Source organism: Panthera pardus, unplaced genomic scaffold (genome assembly GCF_024362965.1).
Source record: "Panthera pardus isolate Hobbes unplaced genomic scaffold, ASM2436296v1 HiC_scaffold_21, whole genome shotgun sequence".
In the NCBI taxonomy this organism is placed as follows: Eukaryota; Metazoa; Chordata; class Mammalia; order Carnivora; family Felidae; genus Panthera; species Panthera pardus.
In genome coordinates, this window is record NW_026526777.1 from 69,178,571 (window position 1) to 69,196,562 (window position 17,992).

The window sequence follows — 17,992 nt, forward strand, 5'->3', positions numbered from 1 at the left end:
TCTCCCCACGAGGACCGAACTCGGCAAAGGGGACTCTGAACATCTTGCACGTTCCCCAAGGCTGCTTAGCTGCCCAGGGTTCTTGAACTCACGAACCGCGAGATCACGACCGGAGCCAAAGTCGGACGTTCAGCCGACTAAACCACCCAGGCGCCCCAGAAATATCTTCTGTTTACCGAGGCCGGCGGGGGGGCGGGGGATGGTAAGAGGGAAGAGGGGCATGAAAATGCAAGGCGGAGAGACAGGTGACGGGTTCATGGTGAGCTGAGTGAAGGGCACGGTCAAGCAGGGGCAGGAAACACGGGTATCGGACAGCGAGAAGCACAGAGAAGGTGGCCGCTTTCATCAGACCCGGCTCTCCTGCCGGACGCAGGCCACCCCCACCCGAGCCCTGCTCCGAGTTGGAACCTGGGAGAATCTGCCTCGCTCGCCCGGTGAAAGGTGCTCCTGGGGCCTCACACCTGCGAGGCGGCAGGGACCTGAGCGCGGGCTTGGCTCTCCACCTGGAGCCCCTCGGAGAGGGGCAGCCTGGCAGGGGCTGCTGCCTTCCCTCCTGTGCCCCAAGGAGCTGCCACAAGCTGCAGGACCAGCCTCCCCTCAGCAGCGGGCCGGTGAGTGAGTGCCAGGCGCACGGTGCTCCCTCAAAACGCATGAAGGGACTAAAGGTGCCTGAATGCAGAGCAAGGGGGGCAGGAGCCCCGGAGGGAACATCCTGCGCTTCTGGGCATCCTGCCTTAGCTGGTACTTCAGCTACAATGTGAAGTAATTCACCCCTTCTGTGCACAACAGATCTCAGAGGGAACTAAAGCTATAAGATTAAAAAAGCCTCTCTTTCCCCTTCCCACCCCCGCACCTGCCGGCAGGCCCTATACGGGGCTGGTTGGTGCCTCAGTACGTACATATTCTGTCCAGATACCTTCTGTTGAATGTATTTGCAAGAATGTAACTTATAAACAATTTGATTAACAATAACTCACTTATAAAGTACATCCTACATTAAAATTACTAGGAAGGGCTGGGGTTAGGCGGGTGGGGGAGGGGGGTGGGCCCTTCCCCGGGAGCAGTTCCTGGGATGGCCACCAGGTGTCAGAGCCACCAACAATGCTCCCAGAGCCCGGGGCAGGGGAGTGCCAGGAAGAGTGGCAAGACCCCCCTGGCAGTGTTCGGCCCTTTGGTGAGAATTTTGTCTACTACGGCGTTGGGTGGGAGGAGTAAGGGGAGCTGCAAACCCCTTAAATTCTCAGGCCACAGATTCCCCTTCACTGGGTAGCCTCTGATCCTTGGAGAAGCCATGCGAGCGCGGCTGGGTTTTCTGGGGAAGCGTGAGGATGGCCTGGGCCGTCTCCCTTCCCCAGCCAGAGGCCAGTGGAGAGGTGAGCACCGCGGGGCACACAGAGGCGGGCTCGGCCACCCCTCCTGCACGGGTAAAGTTCTGCACGCAGAGTCGCGTCCAGCCGGGCCTGGCCCTGTCCAGCAGGCTTGGGGGGCTCAGCTCGCGGGCAGCGCCCAGGGCGATTCCGGGGTGACCAGAGCCAGCCCATTACAACAAGGAGGTCGGGGTGGGGGTGGGGGGCACGACGACCGTGGCTCCAGGCAAACAGCACATCTGTAGAGTGTCCAAAAGGAAGAGGTCCCTGGACCACACCCCGCTTCTGGCCTCGGGTCCAGACCCACTGCACACTGGGGCTTCTCACGGGTGAAACTTTACCACCTATAAGGATGCCAAGCTTGTGGGAGGGGGTGGGGGTAAGGGGAGAGCTCGACACTCCCTGTACCACATCACTGACGTCTAAATAGGACTCCAGATTCGTGATCTCCACTCATTCTGACAGGCGGATGAAGGTGACCTTTTTCTGTGATTGGAATGGCCTCATCGTCTAAACTGGTCCGTCCCACACAGGCCACGTGAAGCAACAGTAACTATCTAAGTCACCCTACACCTTACATGTCACGTGTGTAATTTAAAATAATACACCTGTTGCCATACACGTAATAAAAGCGGCAATTATCGTTAACACATAGGTAGTATTCATATTCAAATGCGACCATGCATTTTATGCTCGATGTCTCAAGCGTCATATTCAAGCCAAATGATTCATTTAAAAACAAGAAAGGACAGAGCAACGTTTAGAGTGGGATCCACGTTAATGTACCACGACTGGTACAATAATCGTTGCTTTGATGTGGCCAACACTGGTCTGGCCGTGGAGGTGTTTTGTTCTCCATTCTCCTATTACACATGATATCAGAGGTACGGAATTGAAAAAATCTCTCATAATGCTAACCAGACTACTCCCGTGATCATTTCAGAGGGAACAATGTCCCTGAGGAGGGACAGACAGACTCAAGGGAAGGGGCCGTCGAGCACCACCCTAATTTGCTCTGGGTTTGCCTACCTCAAGGAAGCCTCCCCTCCTGGATCATCCTGGACCCACTGGATTCCTGGTAAGTGAACGAGCCTCCCAAGCCCATGAATAGTCTAGTCTCCTTCATGAGGCCACTCATGTGACAGGGTTACACTAAGGCCCAGACAGATGCCACAGGTCAGTGTCTCACGAGATCCCCAAGCTTCTAGGTCTCTGAAAAAAAAAACAAACAAACCATGGGGTGTTGAGGGTGGTAAAGGATGGAATTCAGGCCCTGCCCACTTCGCTGAATCAAATACCTGCTTGCCACACGCCCCTCCAGTTTAATCACGTTTTGCGAGGGTGAGTCAGAGAGGAGGTGGGCGGCCATGCTTGGTTTTCCAGGCATACGGTACCCTAATGACCATGACTCCTCCCTCCACTTAAACCTCCCTGCACAGACACTCCTCCAAGCCCTGCAACCGGCCAGGCAAAAGGCCTGATTCAGAATCTCGTCTCCTCACCGGTACCCGAGGCTGATCCCCTTCCATAAAAGGGGGAAGGAAATCATCAATGTGAACGCACAAAAACAGATGACTTCCTGAGTCACACCTGAGTTTGGGCGCAGAGTTTGGGTGCAGGGTAAGGTCAAGCTAAAAGCTCAGAGGTCACGGACCATAATTATCCCTCCAGAAGGGCAGCCTTCCTTACCCATAGCCACGCAGCTTCTGAGGCCATGACAAAGAGCTGGGCCCGTCGAAACCCCGGAGGAGGAAACATTCCTCACCAGGTCTCCCAGCCCAAACTTCCGTGACAGGCACCAGAGGAGTAAACTGACTAAGCCAATAGAAGCAAGCGAGAACTGGTTCCCCTGCTCTCTAGATGGCTCATGACATTTCAATTATGCTCAGCACAATATAGCCAAATTATTTATAACCTGTGTGGAGCCTCCTGGCTTCACAGAAGAAATCTTAGTTGGTGGGGTTGAAGAAAGCTAGAAGTAGAGACCAGAGAAAAGTTCACAAGTAGAAATGAGCCCGTCCAAGGGGCTGTTTGCGTCCTGGATACGTAAAGCATGGCGCCTTTTGTTCAGGAAGCCGTGAGGGTGGCGTGTTTTGGGAGGTGCTTACTTGGAATTTATTTCTCCGAATAATGTAGTGTTCACGTTCTGTCTCTCTCCGTCCCTCCCCTGCTCGAGCTCTGTCTCTCTCTCTCTCAAAAATAAATAAACATTAAAAAAGTGTGTTTAAATAAATAAATAAATAAATAAGGACTGTTAGCTTTAAAAAAAAAACAGGGGGTGCCTGGGTGGCTCAGTCGGTTGAGCGTCCAACTCTTGGTTTTGGCTCAGGTCATGACCTCATGGTTCATGAGTTCGAGCCCCATGTTGGGCTCTGCTGACAGCACAGAGCCTGCTTGGGATTCTCTTCCTCTCTCTCGCTCTCTCTCTCTCTGCCCCTCCCCCACTTGTGCTGGCTCTTCCCCTCTCTCTCTCTCTCAAAATAAATACATAAACTTAAAAAAAAAAAAAAAGGACAATCTCAGGTCACTACTTTGCCAGCCCCACCTTCGATGACTAAAGGAAGTCACTGGGAACAGAACTGCCCTCAAAGTCAGGAACGTATGACTATCAGGCCTCGCCAGGACACCTGGGCAAGACACCTGGCCATCACGCATGTCAGTCACGGTCACCTTGCCTGAAAAGTTTAGAGGCCCAGATTCCTTTCAATTCTAAATGACCACACTGCAGAGTTCAATACATTTTCTAGATGGTCACTTCCCACAAGAACAACGGGGAACATAATTAATAGGAGAAAACCCCCCAAAATAGATCACTGTGCTGTAGCAGGGTCTATCACACTGTGTAGACGTGGCCTTGGTGTGGCCAGGCTGCTTGGTTAATCAGACACAGGGATGTGAACACTTTTTCGGGTAAGAGAGCCACCCACCCGCAGGGGAGGACGGACTGCGATCTCCAAATCGCGACTGCGGTGGGGAGCACCTCTCTGGGGGACGGAACGAGCGTGGGTCTTTTTTGAACCTAAACCCAGTGTCTCAAGGGAACATTTTGAGTCAGAAAACAAAGCGGGCCGACAGGCTGTTTGGAGCCGCGACTCCTGCTTTTCAAGTTCACGCTCAGCCTACCTGTGGTGAGGCCCGTGGTTGCCACACCGGGGCCGTCCACAGGGGCCAAGTGTGCTCAGAGAGGCTCTCGTTACATAACCCTCGGCCACGGCCCCGCACATGCATGAGCGGGCACACATGGGATCTCGCACGCTGCGTGCACGGGAAGGGGGTTAGAACACACGAGGCTGCAGGACAGTGACAGGGGTGAGCTCAGGGCCTCCTGCCGCACAGGTTAACAACAGCGGCATTTCACATTCCTGTGGTTGTATGAACCGTGTGCCTCGGGCGAAACAAAGGCTCCAAGAAGAGTAGAAAGCCAAGCGAGTTCTCAGTGAGCAGCTCCTACCCACAGGCCCTCATGACGCGGGGGACGTGGGGTTGGGCAGGGGAGACTCGGCACCTTAGTGCTCCTGCGTCGGGTGTGAACGCCGTTCGGCCACTGCTGGTCAGTGTCCAGCTTGCTCCTGCTCAAATGAGCCACCTTTGACTCCAAAACCAGCTTTACCCGCTCCCCGCCCCCCTGCGATCTCTCTCTCTCTCTCCCCTCCACTCTCTCCACCCACCCCTGCTCTCTCTCTCCCCCCGACTCTCTCTCTCCCCACCTCTGCTCTCCCACCCCCCAACCCCCAACCCCGCTCTCTCTCTCTCTCTCTCTCTCTCCACTTCTATCTCTCAGAGGCATTTTCTTCACCGCACCCTATGACCGGCCTGGCTTCAGGTAACCAGGGCTCATTCTAAGTCACCTTGTTGTCACCCCGAGGCTTTGTGTTATCTGTTGCCTCGGCCTGGAATGCTCCCAACCCTGATCTTCACGAAGGTGGCTCACAGAGGTCTCGGCCTCCGGGGAGCCCCTCAGAGGGGCCCTCCCCAGCCCTCCAACTCCAAGCATCCCCCACCCTGCATTCTGTCCCGTGACCCTACCCTGATTCCCTGCCTGGCGCTTCACACCCCCTCATTTATTTCCTGTGTGTTTCTTTCTTGCCTGTCTCCCCTCACTAGCATGCAAGCTCTGTGGACGTGGGCATTCTGTGTCTTGTTCACGGACTAGCCGCTACAACAGGGCCTTGCACACGGCCAGTGCTGGACGAGCGCCAGCTGAACGAGCGGACGGACAGTTGGATGAGGGAGGAGGGCAGAGGAGGCCATCCCTGCGAAGGGCCGATGGTGCGCTGGGAATAAGGCAAGGGGGACTCCAGAGTCCGCCAGGGAAGACGGACATTTACCCAAGCCAGTGTGGTGCAAGAGAAGCTCATGGAAGCGTGTGCAGCTGTCTGCTCGATGGGAATGTGAGGACAGTCTCAGGAAAGGTCAGAGGTGGCCAAATGGGCAAAGGAGACAGAGGGGTGACGGGGAAGGCACCTTGTCGGGGAGCATCACGGCAAAGCAGCCCATCTGGGAACAGACCGCAGGTTCCAGAGGAGACCCACGTGAAGCAGTGAGGGGTGTGAGGCCTGGATGGGGTGGGGGCGCAGGCCAGTGCAGCCTGGAAGGGGGGGCACGTGCCAGGTCTTAAGAGAGCCTCGCACACCAGTCCCCGTGCGCTGGATTTCAATCCTCTGAGAGGCGGGAGCCATTGAGGTATTTTTACGTAGGGAGGTGACATGACGGGTTTTGACTTACAAAGATAGTTTGGGTGGCAGTGAAGGCCACGAGAAGAGAACAGAGCAGAGCACGTGGGTCACTGTCCCCTCTGGGCCTGAAAACGCCCAGATGTCAGCCCCCAGCAGCAACAGAGAAGGAAGAGTGGTCACAGACTGGAAGCTGTTAAAAGGGTGGAATCAGTGGGACTCAGTGACACTCAACGTGCGGGAGGTGACGGACAGGACGGGGCTGTGGTCTGTGTGGCCTCGCGCGTGGGGGTCGAGAGGCGGCCAGGCCACAGTGGCCGGCTCCTGTGAGCTCAGGGCCGCCTGCCCAGCCAGTTATCTTCGGCCCTCGAGCCGCCATCGGTGACAGGTCCCTCTGATGGGTGCACATCCAGCCCACAACATGGGTGATTTATCTGCTCGTGAAGATTCGCGTGTTAGGATTTCAGCGCGGCCGTTCTTGGAGGCACACGCTGGGCCACCGCCACAGAAGCATGACTATTGGTCTAAATATAGACGCGCCTGTCACCTCCGAGAAAGAACAGACCAGAACCCATGGTTCCACTCACTCCGAGGAAGTTTTAAGGGGAGAAAATTAAAGAACAAACCTTGCCCTGTCTCTCAGGCTGTGAATCTAAGCAGCAAACCACGACTGCCTCACCTGCTGCCCTTCTCCTGTCCTCCTGGCTAACTCGGACCCCAGAACCCTCGAGAGCGGCCCCCTCCCCAAGACAGTTCTCACAGGCCTCAAGGGATACCTCACAGGGGCTGAAGAGCGGGTACAGCCGGCTGGCTGGCCCAGTGCTCTGCAAGGACCCCACTTTATTCCTTCTGTCCTGCTCCCCCTGCCCCACCCTCTCCCCCCCCATCCCCCCCACCACGAGCTGCCACCACAAGAACAAATGCACAATTTGGAAAGTGTGGGCTCTGGTACCTGGCTGCTTGGTTGAATCCTGGCTTTGCCATGTGGGAGCTGTGTGACCCGGGCAAGTTGCCTAGCCTCTCTGTGCCTCCGTCTCGAAAATAATGTGGTAAAATAATGCAGTGATTAAATGAACGAAGCGCACGGTGAGGGCCCAGCAAATGTTCGCTGTTGTTCCCACGGCCGCCCCTCCCAGCCCTGGGGAAGCCTCGCTAAGTCCTAAGACAGGGAGCCCAAGCTGCGGGCATCCTGCTGCCAGCTCAGGGGCAGTGCCCTCCTTCTGCAACATGCTACCAACGGGGCCGACAGAGCAGGAGAGATGGCATCCAGTGTTTTCTGAAATTATCATTAGAATGTTCTTGACGGTCTATCCCCACAGCCCTCCCTTCTCACGCCGTCCTCCCAGGACTCACCGCAGTCAGAGTCATCTGGGCCAGGAGACAAGTGAGTGACAGACACACACGGTCTCCCTCCCTCGGGGAGGGGCTTTGTTACAGGGTCAAGTGGGGCCAGCCTGGCTCCTACTCCCTTAAGATGGGCTCTTCCCAGGAGAATCCCTCGCTCCTCACCTAAATAGATTTCTGGAGTCTTCCAAAGGGAGGGTTGAGTCGGGTCCTTTGGAAGAACGAAAGCCCAGTTGCATTGTTAAATTATGTGTAAGTGGAAAATGAGTATAAGCTGTAAAAACATGCTAAATTCAAGACTAAAACAATAGTTCTGATATGGACTTTTAACTTATCTTGGACGATGAACTACCTGTCCGCAATCTTAACATTAGGACAGGGAGAGGAAAATGAAATTTTAAACATGATACCCATTCACATTAACATCAAAAACACCCGTCCGGCGCATAGGAATCAATCTTACTGATAAAAGAGGTGCAAAACCTGCCCAGGGAATCCAGAGACATTCCCAAGAAAAACGAAAGAAGACCTATATAAGTGGGACAGCATGCCGTGTTCCTGGGCACAAAGGTTCAATGCCGTGAACATATTCGCTTTTCCCAAATTGATCTACGGATCGTATTCGATTCCAGTCAAAATCTTGGCGATTTTAGGGGCGCCTGGGTGGCTCAGTCGGTTCAGCGTCCGACTTCGGCTCAGGTCATGATCGCACAGTCCGTGAGTTCGAGCCCCACGTCGGGCTCTGTGCTGACAGCTCAGAGCCTGGAGCCTGTTTCGGATTCTGTGTCTCCCTCTCTCTCTGTCCCTCCCCCGTTCATGCTCTGTCTCTCTCTGTCTCAAAAATAAATAAATGTTTAAAAAAAAAAAAAAAATCTTGGCGATTTTTGGTGGAAACTGACAGGATGACTCCATTTTTTTTTTTTTTCTATGAAATACAGGACCAAGAGAACCAAGGAAATCTTGAAGAAGAAAAACACAGTTGAAAGATTTACTCTGTCAGATGGCAAGACTTATCATACGATTACAGCAGTTAAGTCAGTACAGTATTAGCACAAACTTTGGCCAGCAAAAGCGCAAAGATACGTGAACCGACCAAGAGAACCAAGAGGGTTTAGAAACAGACGCACACGTGTGCCAGTCTCTAATTCATGGTGACGGCACCACACTGCGGGGCAGAGAGGAAGGCATGGTCTTTGGACCCTCCGGATGAAAACACGGAAAAACAAATGAGCCTTGATCCTACCTTACACCAGTCACAAAGCTAAACTCTAGGGGCGTCTGGCTGGCTCAGATGTAAGAGCGTCTGACTGTTGGTCTCAGGGCCACGAGTTCGAGCCCCACGTTGGGCGGAGAGGTTACATAAGTAAATGAACTTTAAAACAAAAAGTCTAGGAGTGTGGACGTATCCAGGGCAGGTAAAGGATACCTCTGAAGCTTGCAGAGTCTATCTGAGAAGAGTATCTCCGTGCCCTTGAGGACGGGGAATGACTTCTGAAGTAGGACACAACAAGCACGAACCATAAGGGGAACAATTGATGAATTGGATTTCATTAAGAACTTCTGCTCGTCGAGACACCATTAAGAGACTGAAAGCAAACCACACAGCGGGAGAAGGAATTTGCAGGACGTGGGTCCAACAAAACACTCACACTCATAATCCATAAAGAATTCCACAGATCAATGAGAAAGAGGAAACACAATGTTAAAGGGAGGGAGACGCAAAAGACTTGAAAAGGCACTTCATAAAAGAGAATATCCCATGGCACCCCCCCCCCCTCAAAAACAGAACAACTATCTTAAAAGGGCTCAACATGATTAGTCATCAGAAAAATGCAAATTAAAACGACGGTAAGACGCTGCTCAGGTCGGGCAATGTTTGCTTTCGTGGCAGGGGTAGGGGCCTCCCAGGAAAGAATCCAGTGAGCTGCACACTTAAGGATTTATGTGCTCTTCTCTATTTAGGACGCTTTCATAAACATGTTTCCTAAAAAAGCAAGAGACTTGAGAAATCTATCAAGCAAATTTAATGTGGAGACCTGACTGGATCTTGTTTCACACAAGGCAACTGTTAAGACAGTGTTTGTGAGAATTCGGCCATCAACTGCATATTTGATGATAATGAAGACGTTGTTCAGGTGTTTGGGTGACGTGATGGTGTTGCAGCGAGGTCTTGGGGCGCCTGGGCGGGGGGGGGGGGGGGTGCAGTCGGTTCAGCGTCCAGCTCTTGATTTCGGCTCAGGTCATGATCTCGTGGTTCGTGGGACTGAGCCCTGCGTTGGGCTCTGTGCTGACAGTGTGGAGCCTGCTCGGGATTCTCTCTCTCTCTCCCTCCCTCTCCCTTGGGCCCCCCACTCCCGCTCGTGTACACATAAGTATGAACTCGCTCTCTCAAAATCAATAAACATTTAAAGAAAAAGGAGAGTTCTTATCATTTAGAGGTACCTACTGAAGTATAAATATGTACATTATAAATAAAATAATACCTTAGATATGCTTCAGTAATAACCGACGAGGGAGGACAGTAAAACAAGAATAGATGAGTTACTGGCCAGTATTGCTGGACAGTAAGCACCTGGGGATTGCTGCACAGGTGGCCCTTGAACGTGGAGGGCAGAAGCACTGACTCCCCTCCGCAGCCAAAAATCCACGCGTAACTTCTGACTCCCTGAAAACTTAGCTGTTAATAGCCTACCATTGACTGGAAGCCTTGCCAATAATGTCAATAGGCAATTAACGCATTTTTATATGCATTATATACTGTATTCTCACAAAAAAGTAAGCCGGAGAAAAGAAAGTGTTAAGAAAATCGTAAGAAAGAAAATACGTTCACAGGACTGGGCTCAGCGTATCGAAGAAAATCCGTATCTCCGCGGACTTGCGCAGTTGAAAGCTGTGTCGTTCAAGGGTCACCTGTACTGTTGCACTTTTGTGTACGTTTACAATCTTGTATAATAACAAGATTGTATTTTTTTTTAATACAATAGCTTACTGTATTTGTAAAAATAGCTTTTTAAAGCTATTGCACAGCCAAGGTGTTATGCTTTGGGGCTATCCATGACTCCTCTCTTCCACCCGGCCCGGACATAATCAAATCATATCGTGCAGTGACAATGGAAACCATGAACACTGAACCCTCAGGCTACAGGGACCGCAGGAAGTCAACTTGGCCATTCCCTCCTTATCGAGCGGGGTATCTGAAACAGAGGGGCCCACGCCACATCTGCACACTGAGCAGCACAGGAAACGTCTACTCTCAGAGAAGCAGTTAAATAGAAAATATTTACAGAAGAGTAGTCATTGATCTGTACGCTCTGAGGGATATGCCGTCGTCGGAAGGTCTCTTAGCAGCCCGGGTGCCCTCCCTGGAACAGAAGACTCTTAACGGAGGCTCCCACAGCCTCCCTGAGCTAACTCTTTCTCTCTTATGCCCAGACAGTAAGCCTGTGCTGTCCGGCCTCTCTCGCTGTGAAGTCATCAACTGGGAATTCTTGTATAAAACAAGTCTGGGATCCTGGAGTGGTGTGGGCTTTCACAGTCGGGAAACAAACGCTTCACGAGAAAAGACTCAAGTGGTTACAAAAATAAGATGACTGAGGCCTCCTGACCCAGCGTGTCTCCCAGGAAGCCCTCCGGGTCTAGTCCTTCCTTCCGGCCCTCACTCACCACTTGGCAGTGAAGGCCACTGACTTGATAAGCAAATCTCCAGGTTGCACCTAGCTTAGTTTGCTCCCCTTCTGGGCAACAGGCCATGTCGACAAGGCCTTCTCGGAGAAATGAGCTCTCCCTGTGGTGGCTCCCGGAGGAAGGACCACCTTCTACCGCCCGCCCCAAGAGGCTCACTCATCTATTAATCAGGCTAATGAAACAGTGACGGCTTCAAAGGGAAGAGGCCAAGGTTTCATATACACAAAAAGGGCAAGGTTAAAAAATGAATGTATGGGACTGTTCCATTTTTCTCTTGACCCCCAGAGACCTCAACAGTGGATGCTTTTCTAATACCAGGCATCTCTGAAGAGCGTAGGGGGGGAGCACACAGCTCTGAAGCCTGTGCGCCCAGCTCTCCCCAACACCAGCTACATGGCCCCAAATTGCCAAGTGCTTTGGTCTATCACCTGTACATGCAGGTAATGTACACGCCTCCCAAGGCCGATGAGATTAAAATAGTACAGTTTGTGTAGAGCGCTCAAAACAATGCTTGGTGTTGGCTCCTCGTGTTATCCTATCGCTACAGAAGCCATGGACAGAGAGAACGAGAAGGGAGGCTCCTCGGAAACCGAAGGAAAAGAACAGTGTTGTTAAGGGGCGCCTGGGTGGCTCTGTCGGTTGACCGTCCAACTTTGGCTCAGGTTATTATTTACGGTTCATGGGTTCGAGTCCCGTATCGGAATCTGTGCTGCCAGCTCAGAGCCTGGAGCCTGCTTCCGATTCTGTGTGTCTCTCTCTCTGTCCCTCCCCTGCTCATGCTCTGTCTCTCCGTGTCTCTCAAAAATAAACAATAAGGGGCGCCTGGGTGGCGCAGTCGGTTAAGCGTCCGACTTCAGCCAGGTCACGATCTCGCCGTCTGTGAGTTCGAGCCCCGCGTCAGGCTCTGGGCTGATGGCTCGGAGCCTGGAGCCTGTTTCTGATTCTGTGTCTCCCTCTCTCTCTGCCCCTCCCCCGTTCATGCTCTGTCTCTCTCTGTCCCAAAAATAAATAAAAAACGTTGAAAAAAAAAATTTAAAAAAAATAAACAATAAATAAATAAATAAATAAATAAATAAAACAGTGTTGCTGAAACTCTGTGGCTAAACTTTACGAACCCATCTATTTCTAGCTATTTCCATCTGTCACCAAACAATATTTGCCAATAATTTGGGGAGAGAGAAAGATATTCCGAGGTAAGAGGTCAGAGGTCTAGCAGGAAAGTGGACAGCCTTAGGTTTCAGAAACGTATACAGAAAGGCTGCTCCTAGGGCGACAATGCAAACCCTACTCGCGCTAAATAAGGAGGCTGCAAGTCCGTGCACTGCCAGTCTGGACTCGGACACTGCCACTCCACTCGCCCCAAATCGGAGCTGAGAGCTGCTTGCACTCTCTCATCGTTAATGACTGGCATCCCTGGGCTCCTTTAAACAACTTTCTAAAATTATTGACGCTATTTTAACGTTTCACATCTGTCTACACGCTTAGTATTAGTAAAGAGAATAATTTCAAAATAAGAATAATTAACCGAAGAGGTCCTGGGAATTAAAACATTAAAATTTTTAATTTTTAAAAGTGTAGCCATTAGGGGCACCTGGGGGGCTCAGTCGATTAAGGTCTGACTCTTGGTTTCCAGCCGGGTCATGATCTCACGGCTTTGTGAGTTCAAGTCTTGCATTGGGCTCTGTGCTGGCTGGCCATATGGAGCCTGCTTAGGATTCCCTCTCTCCCTCTCTCTCTGCCCCTGCCCTGCTCCTGCTGTCTCTGTCTCTCTCAACAATACATAAACGTTAAAAAATGTTAACAAAAGTCTAGCCATTAGACCCTGTGTGTACATTCTGAAAACATACTGTCTCTTAATTAGAACTTGTCTCTTGTTAACAATCATTAATTGTGTTTTACCATGGACTGTTCTTTAATGATGATAATGCCAGAGAAGCGAACAAACAGCATATATGACACTGAGAATGAGGAATGCTGCCCAAAGGGCTTGCTGTCTACCGTGCAGACTCCAGGGGCCGTGAATTATTTAGCTACTTTTCAAAGTTAATAAATAGGAGTGTCTTTTTGCCCTTTATTCCCCAGATGAATTTAACCAAATGAGAGAAAGGGGTGTGTACATTCAGTTAGCAGTCTGGGCACACAGAAGACACAGGTGATGAAAAGGAGACGTAAAGAATGTATAGATTTCATGTCAATTAAATATGCACAACACTGCTTTATCCGGCATGTTTTCATTATGACTAAATTGTTGTGAATATTTTGATGGTTTTTGAGGGTATTTTAAAACACATGAGTACCTTAAAAACATACATTAACACACACACAAAAAAGAAAGCAAAATCCAAATGACACTTAAAAAATAGTGCCTTCCCACCACTGGAGTCCTTCCACCCAAAGGTTTAGGCTTTTCTGGGGGAGCCTGTGTGGCTCAGTCAGTAAAGCGTCCGACTCTTGGTTATGATCTCGCCATTTGTGAGTTCGAGCCCCACATTGGGCTCCGCGCTGGCAATATTTATTAATGAGTATTATTATATTTATTAAGTGTTATTAGTTTATTGGTAAATAAATATATTATTAATATAATAAATGCATATTGCTAACAAATAAATTTTAAAAAAACAGAACAAAAGGTTAGGCTTTTCTATCCTACTGGAAAAATGATGTAGGCACATATGTTGACTTGTTTACTAAAAGAATCATATTTTTTTTCTTTTTTTGTGAGAGAGAGAGAGAGATTGCAAGTGTGCGTGGGGGAGGGGCAGAGAGAGAGGGAGAGAGAAGCTCAAGCAGACTCACGCTCGGCGCGGGGCCCGTCGCAGGGCTCAATCTCAAGACCTGAGTCGGATGCTCAACCGATGGAGCCCCCAGGCGCCCTAAAAGGAAGCAGATTACGCAGTTTGCTACATGCATTTTTTCCTGAATAGCGTATGTATCCTGATACTTTCAGATCAGCACAGCTATTACCACATTCTTTTTGCTTTTGCACACGGCGCTTCAGGGAATAGCTTTGCACACAAGGCTTGGTGTTGTAAGTGGCTTTTCAATGCGACCTGCTGCCAAAGTCCATGCAGGCGGCTCCAAGCGGTCTATCCCACTTGTGTGGCTGGAAAAGAACACGTCTAGTTTCCTGGGTGGATTTGGGTGCTTCGGAAACTTTCCTGGGACGCCCTGATTTACACCCCATGGGTCTCGGGAACAGCACGGGAAAGGCCTGTTTCCGGCTGAGGGACATGAATGCTTCCGCCTGTTCGCTTTTGAGCGTGAGGGTTCCCGTGGCAATGCAGGAGCCTGTCTTTGCTCTTAGGTCCTTTGCGCTCAGGTCCGCTCAACGCGCCCACCCCCTGCCGCTTACAGGTGCGCCCTGCAGGCTCATGGCAGGGGGAGATGTTTGCGGGAGGAGGAAACAGGGGAGCCCGGAACCGGGAGCGAACAGCGGGTAGGACTGCCAAGTTAGCTTGCCTTCGCTAGCGAGCAGGTGTCAGAAACTCCCCCTCACTGAGGACCGACGATAAGGAGCTGCCTGCCTGGGGGCCGGGGGCACGGGAACACAGTCACATGGGAGAGCGACCACAGGGTCTACGGCTCAGGACTGGTAAGAACAGGAAAGCCATCTTACATCTTGGCACTTAGTTGCCTCAAATCCTTTTTGAAATGATGGCGGGCTTAAGATCTATTTTGAGGGGTGCATGGGTGGCTCATCAGTTAAGCATCTGACTTCGGCTCAGGTCACGATCTCGTGGTTTGCGGGTTTGAGTCCCCGGTCGGCTCTGTGCTGACAGCTCAGAGCCCGGAGCCTGCTTCGGATTCTGTGTCTCCCTCTCTCTTTACCCCTCCCCCACTCATGCTTTGTCTCTCTCAAAAATAAATAAAGATAGGGGCGCCTGGGTGGCTTGGTCGGTTGAGCGTCCGACTTCGGCTCAGGTCATGATCTCACAGTCCGTGAGTTTGAGCCCCGTGTAGGGCTCTGTGCTGACAGCTCAGAGCCTGGAACCTGTTTCAGATTCTGTGTCTCCCTCTCTCTGACCCTCCCCCGTTCATGCTCTGTCTCTCTCTGTCTCAAAAATAAATAAACGTTAAAAAAAAAAAATTAAAAAAAAAAAAATAAAGATAAATAAAATTTTTTAAAATCCATTTTGAAATCTTTTGACAGCATTTTCCCAAACGTTTGGTATATTTGTTACCTTGTTTGACTACCACATCAACTCAACAGGTAGGCTGAGGTCATTTTCTGTATGTACTTACAAGACGGAATGACTACAGGGCGGCAAAGTTACACAACTCACCCGAGGTTGATCAGCTAAGTGTTCTGACTCCAAGCACAGTGCTCTTTCCTGATGTCTCCCTCACCCACCCAAGTCCCAGGCCAGCTTGCGACTGTCAGAACGCTGAAGAAGAGCTAGGAAAGGAGCCAGGGATAGAAACACACCCTCCCCAGGGATACCTGAGATCATGAAAACTACCTCTTCCTAACAAAAATTTAATGAATTGAATAATATTGATGTTGCTAAGTACCAGGTTGAGATACCAAAGCCACATCGTGACAGAATAATAGTCTTGACTCATTTTACAAAGACTTCTATGATAGGGCTGGCTCGGTCGGTGGAGCGTGGGACTCCTGATGTCTGGGTTATTAAGTCTGAGCCCCAATGGGTGCAGAGATTACTTAAAAATAATAAAAACTTAGGGGCACCTGGGTGGCTCAGTCGGTTAAGCATTCAACTTCAGTTCAGGTCATGATCTCACCGTTCGTGGATTCAAGCCCCGCGTCGGGCTCTGTGCTGACAGCTCAGAGCCTGGAGCCTGCTTCAGTATCTGTGTCTTCCTCCCTCTTTTCTTCTGTCCCTCCCCCACTTAGGCTCTCTCAAAAATAAACATTTAAAAAATAAAATAATTATTAATAATTAATATTAATTATTAAATATTACAAAGTAAAAAATTGTGGAAATGTGCTTTTATATCTTATTATAAACACACATACTATCTCAGCTTTTTAAAAAATCCAGGAGCTCTTAATTTTTACGGTTAGACACTGCCTTGGATGGTACTAATAAGTTGTCATTTCAATATCCAATGTCTATTTCTTGAGTTGTCTTTTTTTCTAAGTCTTTTTTTGAGAATGTCCTACGGAAAAAACATATTTTACTTTGTAAGGCCTAGATACATATCTGTCATTGAAACAAAACTTTCACAAAATCCTAATTGCCCTTTCTATGAGTGTTTTCCTTGGATATTATCTGTTTTCATTCTCTTGGGCACAGAGGTCTAGAAAGGCTCCTCTCTGTGGACTCGAAGAAGGGGTCTTAGTAAATTAGAAAACATTACAAACAGCCTTCAAAACCGAAGGCCCACATAGGTGCTACTCTAGGATGCTGGAAGTCAGGAAAGCCTCCCTGACCGGGCCCAAAATGAACTGAATCTCGAAAGACGAGCTGGAATCAGAAGGGTAGAACTTCAAAAGATGAAATGAGCCCAGCACGTCTAGGGGACAGTCACGAAGGGTTCATAAAGGGAGTGGTAAGGGATAAGGTCTAAGAGAAAGCCTGCGGTCAGTCTGCAGAGAGCAAGACGGACGGTGGGTTTCATCCTGGAGGTGATAATGGCATTACTGAAGGTGAGCGTACACAGAGCTATTCCAGCATTGTTCTTCCGCACACGGACTGCAAACGCAGCTCTAAAGCCACTCAGAGTTCAGACACCAGCTTCTCCAGCTATAATGTAGCACAGAGAAAAATGCGTGTGCACGTAGACTTCATAAATTCAGAATTCTAGTGAGAGCAGTCGGGATCACATAAAAAAAATAGAAAAGCTAGGATATACGTATTAAGTTTAGACAGCAACTGAGCCCAGTTTCTGTCTTTTCATTCTCTACTTTTGTTAATGAAGCGTGAGCCTTATCTGCACTAAGTAACCATTTCCTTAGGAAAGCTATACACTTCACCGAGAACCTATCCTCAATACTGTTAGGAGCCTGACAAATTATCATGAACGACTCTTAATAATAATAAGGTTGTCTAAAGTGAACATACAGACAGGGCTCTCTGAAGGTGTTAACCATCCAGTAATTCAGGCTCTGCTGGCTACAGGGACGGTGCCCTACGATCCTTAGCTGGCACTCGGGTCTGTCTCAGGAGAATAAAAACATCCAATGTGAGTCACCTTGCGATTACACCGCCACCTGGAAGCATACTTAAGTGATGACAACTACAAAGCTAGGTCTCTGTGGGACCCTGCATGAGACTTCCTCTCCCTTCTTCCAGTCTGAGGATCAACAGAGCTCAGGATTCCTTTACCAATTTCTCCTCGGCATCATTCTTTACCATTTTTCCAAAGTGGAAAAGGACAGTCTCCCAAGGCCTGGTTAAAGCTACCATGCCTTGTTATTACGGTAAATTTCAGAGACAGAAAATGCTTAGTTGAATCCATGTTTTTTCCAGAGGAAACGACTTAGGAGAAAGATTTTTTTTTTTTTTTAATTTCTGAGAAAATGCACACACTAGGTATGTGAGCGATCACCCCACACGTAAATAAAACTCGTTTGGGGTAGGGCAGACCACTCACCAGTGGTCAAGGTTCAGCCCAGTCTTTGCTGCTGCATTTCTGCAGCAACACAAACACGTACATCACGGTGACACGGAAGCCTTACGTTTCACCAAAAAATGTCATGCCTGGATCCCAAGCGGAGTTCAAATCCCGCTGGGAAGAGATGCACTTTTGGAGGAGGCGGATGGAAGGCAGAGGGGCCGCCCCTAGGCAGGTGCCCGAGCACCGCCGGTTTCCCCGCAGCAGCCCACCTCCCCAGGGGGTGCAGGGCTCTCGTCCGCCCGCCGCCCCAGACCCTCGGGCGGCACGCGATAATTCCAGCTGCTCCACACTAGGACCAGGAGGTTGTCCGCCCGGGGTTACCGCTGGCTGAGCCGCCGGGGC

At 50.2% G+C, this 17,992-nt stretch overlaps 1 protein-coding gene and 1 long non-coding RNA gene across 7 annotated transcripts in view; both read right to left on the bottom strand.

Annotated features, from left to right (window-relative positions):
• LOC109258917 (uncharacterized) overlaps positions 1 to 17,992 on the bottom strand; it is a 39,366-nt gene that overhangs the window by 20,530 nt on the left and 844 nt on the right. For 3 of the 6 annotated variants that reach the window (XR_008424725.1, XR_008424724.1, XR_008424723.1), the window contains exon 2: positions 2,397 to 2,579. The exons of 1 other annotated variant lie outside the window; for it this stretch is intronic. Coding sequence is in view for 1 of the 5 variants with exons in the window: in XM_053909460.1 (XP_053765435.1) it covers positions 17,146 to 17,187 (42 nt within the window). In the remaining 4 variants the exon portion in view is untranslated. Of the gene's footprint in view, positions 1 to 2,396; positions 2,580 to 15,167; positions 17,192 to 17,992 lie in introns of those variants that run through there. 2 more of the 6 variants (XR_008424726.1, XM_053909460.1) reach the window with 2 other exon arrangements.
• Positions 12,957 to 14,926, bottom strand: LOC128778877 (uncharacterized). Its single transcript, XR_008424727.1, has 2 exons — positions 13,865 to 14,926; positions 12,957 to 13,570 (listed from the first exon to the last, which is right to left on the bottom strand). It is a non-coding gene; the product is annotated as an uncharacterized LOC128778877 (long non-coding RNA).